The sequence below is a fragment of the Pyxicephalus adspersus genome, chromosome 4, assembly GCF_032062135.1.
Source record: "Pyxicephalus adspersus chromosome 4, UCB_Pads_2.0, whole genome shotgun sequence".
In the NCBI taxonomy this organism is placed as follows: Eukaryota; Metazoa; Chordata; class Amphibia; order Anura; family Pyxicephalidae; genus Pyxicephalus; species Pyxicephalus adspersus.
This window is the reverse complement of record NC_092861.1, coordinates 154335916-154343531: the sequence shown is the minus strand read 5'-3', so window position 1 is coordinate 154343531 and position 7616 is coordinate 154335916. Positions and strand designations below refer to the sequence as shown.

Here is a 7616-nt window from a genome sequence, read left to right as displayed (position 1 = left end):
GCTCACCAGACTGGAGGGGGTCAAGGAGAGAGTTGGTGCTCAGGTAATGGGGGAGTCTTGGCTAGAAGGTAGGGAGAGGTCTAGTGAGGGTTTCTTTAGTATAGGGAGATCTATGGCATGTATGAAAGCGGAGGGGTAGATACCAGTGGAAAGGGAGAGGTTAAATAGTTTGGTTAGGGCAGGGGCCAGGGTGGAGGAATGGGCACAAAGTGGATCAGAGGGAATTGGGTCAAGCGGACAGGTAGTAGATGGAGATGAGAGGAGATAACTTAATTTGGTGGATTGTTTTTTTGCCAATAGATGTGCATATTGACACTGCTTGGAGAATTTATATTTAAATGAAGTAGGGGAAAGGCAAATTATAAGCAGACTAAACTTCATTGTAGGGCAGGTCTGATGACGACAAAATGTATAAGAACCCTAGATTGTTTCTGCTTTGTTGGTGCTATAGAGCAGTGGTCTCCAACCTTTTGCAGCTCGCAGACCAGTCCTGTGTCACTCAGAGGAGAAACCCCAGTGACGTCATAATGCCAGAACCCACCCACTCTCCCATCGTAGGTCTGAGCCTGAGAGTGGATGGTTTGTGTCCAGAGACCGTATGATCTGTACGGGAGACATGGTCCGCGGCTCTGGCTGGTGCACCCCCCAAGCAGGCTCTGTCTCCTGGTCTCCATGCTCTCACAGGCCTTCTGTCAGACGGCTGTGGCCCACTAATGGGCCCCGCACCGGGGCTTGGGGACCACTGCTAATGATTCCCTGGAGCTCTTTGATCATGTGCACATGCTTTCAATATTCTGATTGGCTGCTGCTTTTCTACTGTTAGATTTCTCTATGCAGAGATCACAAAATAAAAGTATAAAATATATTCTATTATTATTATTATTAGACTGTCGGAAGGAATCGGATGGTATGGACATCATTTCTTCTGTGTGTCTTTGTTGTACAATAGAATATCAAGCAAATGGTAATGACAGAAGAAAGGTTCATAAATAAAATTAAAATCTATTAGCTAATCTCACAGTAAGAGGAAACTTTATCAGGAATGACAACCATTCAGGACAAAAGCATGGACACCCCACATTATATATGTGAGGACACTGTTAGTTCTTTTCAATCCGGTGACTGATTTCACTATTTCCATACAGTATTTACAGTTTAGCCACTTTTACTGTAATGAAAGTTCTGATATTCTAAGGATGCTTTATGGCTCTGGACAAGACTTTGATGGTGGCAGCCACGACAGACACATTTGGGGCCCCACTTAAAACAAAGAGAATCAGACATTCCATCAAACATTCCCTGGTGTGAATCTTCCAGGTCCATGTGTTTCATTGGCAGTAATTGATTCCCACCAGGGAATGTTTGAGGGACTGTCAGATTCCCTGTTTATAAATTTAGCCCACAAACCCATACACCCTAGATAATTGTCAAAGTATTGAATACCAATGAACAGATATTTGGGCAGAAAAAATATAGTGAATGAAAATTATGTGATGGTGAATTCAACACGACAGATCTGTTAGTGACTTATTTATGTCACTGTGCTTGTGAAATTGTTCCTTGTTTGTTTTCAGTTATTTCTACTTGACATCTGTATTCAGTTTTAACTTAAAGTCTTGTGTCTATATCAGTTGCGTATCAAGGGGAGCTATACGTGTTTGGGGGATATAACGCTAGACTAAACCGTCACTTTCAAGATCTGTGGAAATACACACCAGGTATGTGCAAACCCCCTGTATATGTCCCCCTGTTATATGTCCCCCTGTTATATGTCCCCCTGTTATATGTCCCCCTGTATATGTCCCCCTGTTATATGTCCCCCTGTTATATGTCCCCCTGTTATATGTCCCCCTGTATATTCCTATCATTCCGTAGCAGCAGCCTACACAAGGTCATCACTGTACAGCTTATCTTTCTGTTCTGTCTCATCCCTGTCATTCCTATATCCTTATCTTGTCTCTTCCCCTCTTATTTGTATTCCACCTGATTATTATCTCTATATTCTGTCTCTTCCCCTATAGGTATCCCTGGTATCTCTCTTTTCTCTTTTTCACTCGCTTTTACCTGTGCCTACATCTGTCATGACCTTCCCTCTCCCCCCTCTTTGTAAAGGTTATTTTCTGTCTTTCACCTGTTTTGTGTCTCCTATTTTTCTTCCTGTTCACTCCCTCCATCATTTTGCCCAGTGAAGCATTTTTTGACCTTAGTTGTGTGTGGTGTTCTCTGAAGGTGAAGCTGCATATGCAATGTTCATACACTCACTGCTCAATTTATTAGGTACACCCTGTTAGTAGTAGGTTGAACCCCCTTTTGCCTTTAGAACTGTAATTCTTAGTGCTAGAAGTTTGAAGAAAGTACTGAACAAGTTCCTAAAAGGACTTTGGTCCCAATTGACACGATAACCTCATGCAGTTGCTACAGATTTGTTGGCTGCTCATCCATGACAGGAATGTTCCACCACATCCTTTGTGCTCTCTATTAGATTAAAAATGTAATCAATTGTTTAATTTTTTTAACTAGATTTTCTTCATCTACTTATAGGAGGTTTTAAATTCAGATGATAGTGACATGACTATGTAAGGAGCTGCATAATATGTTGGCGCTATATAAATAGAAGATGATCATAATATTAATGTTTAGGTTACATTCTTGTAAAAATATTGGAAATTGTGAAGGATTCACAAACTTATCACTGTACACACCAGCCACTCTATTAGGTACATTTGTTCAACTGCCTCAAAGAACATATCTAATTAGCCAATCACAATGTATTAATGTATTGTAACATCAACTCAATGTATTTATTCATCTAGACATTGTCAAGACAACCTGCTGAAGTTCAAACTGAACATTACAATGCAGAAAAAAGGCCAATTAGGTGACGCTGAATGCACAATTGTTGTTGGTTTCAGGTGGCTGGTCTGAATATTTCACACAACCATCTCTGGGATTTACAGAAAATGCCCAGTGAATGGCAGTTCTCTGAGTGAAAATGGCTTGTTGATACCAGAGGTTAGAGGTGAAGGCCAGACTAACAAACCTATAAAACTCAAATACCCCCTCATTACATGTGAGATCTGCATCTCTGACCATGAGAACATGTCACTCTTGGACCAGATGGACTACAGAAGCCCTGGGCCCTGGGGATAAGGGGGCTTGCAGGCAAACATTCTCGAAATAGGTGATCACCCTAGCACAATGCAAACCCTTAAGAAAGGGGACGACCCGATGATGGACCAGCATGTAGCGAAAATCTTCTCTAAGCAGGATTTCCTTAGCGCTGCATAGTCTTTCCCAGGTGCATTCTCCTGTCAGAGGTGATAAACAAAGACAAAGTCTATAAGCTACATACACACGTGCAACAATTGTCGTTGGAAAGGATCTTTCACGATCCTTTTCAACAACTAAGGATTGCACAATGCATGAACGATTGCTGACAATACAGCACCGTTCTGCTCTATGGAGAGGTGAGGGGGAGAACGACAGAATGAATGAAATTCTACTGGGATTTGTATATCCCGGGGGGGAAAGGAATGAAGTGGAGGCTGCAAAGGGGACCAGGAAGACTTGAGGTCAGCAGAGGTTTTATAGGTATCTCATATTCTCAGGAAGTGCATCATGGGAGGACTAGGAGTTTTTGGGGAGCTGAAGGAGGAAGCCACAACAGTGATAATACAGGATTATGTGCACAAGTGATCATATCCAGGGATACCCACATTTCACGAGTAGCATGAAGGGCTGTCAGTTAGCTGATCTGTGCGGCTAGGTAGTACTTTACTTTATTGCAAATTGTTGCCAGCCATAGAAGAGTAAATGATTTTCCTTTCCATCCAATTTCTATCTTAGTTAGGTCCAACTGCTTTCTCGATGAGACTACGTGTGGCGTCCCCACATTCTGCTCATCAAGATAGAAATCAGACAGAAAGGAAAATCATTTACTTTTCTATGGCTGGCAACAATTTGCAAAAAAAGAAAAAAACTAGAAAACACTATGAATAACAGTGATATAAAAGAGAGTACCAATACCAAGGAGTGAAACTATAAAGAGGACAATTAGGATGGTTTTTACATCATGAATTATTTGCTGAGTGAATCATAGTCCAAAACACTGGTGTGCTTGGCTGCTCTCACCTGTTACGTGGGGCTTGGCTGCTCTCACCTGTTACGTGGGGCTTTATGTGCTACAGGAATCAGATATTTCTGTCTTCCACTTTTTCCAGAGGTCAGTCGAAATCCAACAGGGTATTCCCCCTAGGGTAACCCAGACAGGAATTTTTGATCGTGTTTTGTCACACATTTTTAATGTTTACGTTCTTAATGTTATTAAATAAAGATATGGTTTTTGATATATAGTTCCAATTATTATTGTCGGCTTCAAAAGTCCCATTCATTGAGATAATCTCTCAAACCTCTACCTTCAGTATAATGTATGTTCACAAACCATTAAGCACCACTATAGAGTAACATGTTACGGTGCGACATTGTGAGTCAGATATGGAGATCTGAGCATGTCTTTGGTGTATTTTTTATTTGTCTCAGATTCAGGTCGCTGGCAGCGTGTGGAGGTCCAAGGAAAAGGTCCATGTGCTCGGCGCAGACAGTGCTGTTGTATTGTAGGTGACAAAATCCTGCTTTTTGGAGGCACCAGGTAAGGATAACTAATACTGCTGTTGGGACTGGCTGTGATTTATACTACAGGGGAAGCAAACACAGACTGAGCATATGGCAGAGGAGTAGGCACACAGATAATACCTGTGACAGTAAAGTATATGGATAAGGGTTGTGGAGCTGGGGGACAGGCAGGGAATGAGGCAATGCATGATGAGCATTTGTGTTCAGTGAGGTAGTTTGCCACAGGTAGTGGGGAGTGACTTGGTTAATAAATCATGGGTGTGTGACATGGCAGTGAAGGGTGAGCAGGGATAGTTGAAAAAGGCTGAGCTGTAGGGTATACCTGTACAGGACAAGTACACTTTAGGCTGTGGCAATGAAAGATAAACAGCTCAAAGATTTGTATTACCATGTGAGAGGAAGGGGGGACAGACATGGGTGTGAGAGCAGGTGTGGAGTGTGATAGTGGGAGAAGGGGATGGTTGGAGGACAGACATGGATGTGTGGATGTGGGTGGGGCAGTAGATACAAGTAAAGGTGGATGTGGGTGGGGCAGTAGATACAAGTAAAGGTGGATGTGGGTGGGGCAGTAGATACATGTGGGTGGGGGCAGTAGATACAAATAGTGGATGTGGGTGGGGCAGTAGATACAAATAAAGGTGGATGTGGGTGGGGGCAGTAGATACATGTGGGTGGGGGCAGTGGATACATGTGGGTGGGGGCAGTAGATACAAATAGTGGATGTGGATGGGGCAGTAGATACAAATAAAGGTGGATGTGGATGGGGCAGTAGATACACATAAAGGTGGATCTGGGTGGGGCAGTAGATAGAAATAAAGGTGGATGTGGGTGGGGGCAGTAGATACATGTGGGTGGGGCAGTAGATACACATGGGTGGGGGCAGTAGATACAAATAGAAGGGGATGTGGATTGGTATGAGGGGTGCTGACATGATCAGGAGGTAAATCTAGGAGGTAAATCCTGGAGGAATATGGTGATGGAAGTGGTTGTGATCCGTTGACAATGGAGGTCAGTAGAGAATTGTGTGTGGGTAGCTGGTTCTAGAAGTAGTAGATGGAAGGAAATCTCTTGATGTGGGTTAGGCAGGAGGGTTGAGGAGCAGTTGATCCTAACAGATCTCTTCTGCAGGTGGGAGCTATTAGCGATGACAACAAACAGCAACATCAGCCGCCCCTTACCATCGTACCATGGATAAGAGGAAGAATGCCGCAGCACTATTTGCACACTCTTACTGCACACAGGGTTCCGCTCTCACACATGCTGCCTTTTTCTATGTCTGCACTTAGTGTTTAATATATTCATGGGTCTCCAGAGAGATTTTTATAAATGTAATTTCCCCAGACATGGGGCTGAGATGTATCATTTCAGTATTAAAATCACTTGAAATCAGGTAACCCCCCCAATGATTATATACCTGCTGTCTGTTGTACGTTACATATCGCCGTCCTTGTCAGTCATGTTTCATCATTGAGTGTTGGGGTCGGAGGTCTTCATGTATTCTGCAGAGGTACCATCTGTATGTCTCGGATACTTTAAGGTCATTTAGAAATTTACCTGTATGCTGTGTTACATGAAAAAATATTCCATATATCTCCGCATTTACATGGATGCCTCAAATGTTCCCCAAATCCATGTTCAGCTGTATTCTTATTTCTTGCAGCCTCCATGAGACACTGATGTGCCAGATCATGATCATATAGAAAGTGGGCCACACTATATATATCATGATGGGTCTCTGGGGGGGGTTTGTTGGGTCTCCGTATTGGGGGGGATTCTTGTTGGGTTGCTGCTTTGAGGGGGGGGATTCATGTCACCATATTGGAGGCACTCCATCCTATCACTGAGGGGATTTTTGCTGGGTTACTATGCAGGATGGACACCATACGAGTAAGATTTTTGTTTGCTACACTTTGGGATTTCCCATTGAAGGATCTTACTGTACACTGGAGATTCTTGTTCACCATATGAGGGAGCTGTAAGGATCCTACAAAGGACTTCGGGTCACCGTAAGTACTGTACTATAGGAATCCTTGCTACCATAGCGGGATCGTTCTTACTAAAAGGATTTCCATTGGGACCCCTGAGAGTTTCTCATTGGCTCATTGTCCAGGGAGGACCTCGGTCGGTTACCCTACTGAGGGATTGCTATTATCTCCCCAATGGACTCTCATTGTACGCCCGCTCTCATTATGCATGCACTCCCATTATATGAGCTCTCCCTCTCTCAATATACACGCTCTCTCCTCATTATACTCTCTCTCATACGTTCACTCTCTCCCCAACATAGGCACTCACTCATTATACGTGCTCTCCTATTCTATGCGTGCCCTCTCTATCGCGTTCTTTCTCATTATATGCTCGCTCCCTCTCTTATTATACACGCTCTCCCATTATAAGCGCTCTCCCATTATAAGCGCTCTCTCCTCATTATACTCTCTTTTCTCATTATACGTGTTGTTTCTCTTTCATACACGCTCTCTTCGCATTATCTGCTCTCTCCTAATATACACGCCCTCGAATTATAAGCGCTCTCTCTCTCATTATACGCTTTCTGTCCTACTATACACTGTCTCTCATTAAACGTGTTCTTTCTCTCTCATTAAATGCCCTCTCTCTCATACTGGGGGGGATTCTGGTTGTTCTGGGGGTGATTTTATTGCCCCTCTGATGCTTGCTCCATCTACTCAGCCATTTGAAGATCTTTTTGATATCCAGGAATTTATCAATAAGCCAATCATTCACCTTAACAATGTAAATTATCCAAGTGAATGATTCCAGAGATATTTCACTTAGCTTAGTGGATGAAGCTCAGCTGACTTCAGTTATCCAATCAGGTGCATAAAAATCACAAGTTTCCTTTTCTTCTTTGGGTGGTGAACTATCATCACATTCACTAAGCTAAGTGAAAAATCCATTGTGAGGTTATTCCCGCCAGTTCACCTTGGTGAATGTACAGCCTGAATTCCTTTAGTAAATCCTCAGAG

The 7616-nt window shown here is 43.0% G+C and overlaps 1 protein-coding gene across 1 annotated transcript in view; it reads left to right on the top strand.

The window, feature by feature from the left end:
• Nucleotides 1-7616, top strand: part of LOC140329939 (kelch domain-containing protein 3-like) — a gene marked incomplete in the record, with an annotated part of 19842 nt that overhangs the window by 7091 nt on the left and 5135 nt on the right. The window contains 2 exon segments of the mRNA XM_072410329.1: nucleotides 1632-1718; nucleotides 4540-4648. Coding sequence (XP_072266430.1) covers nucleotides 1632-1718; nucleotides 4540-4648 — 196 coding nt within the window.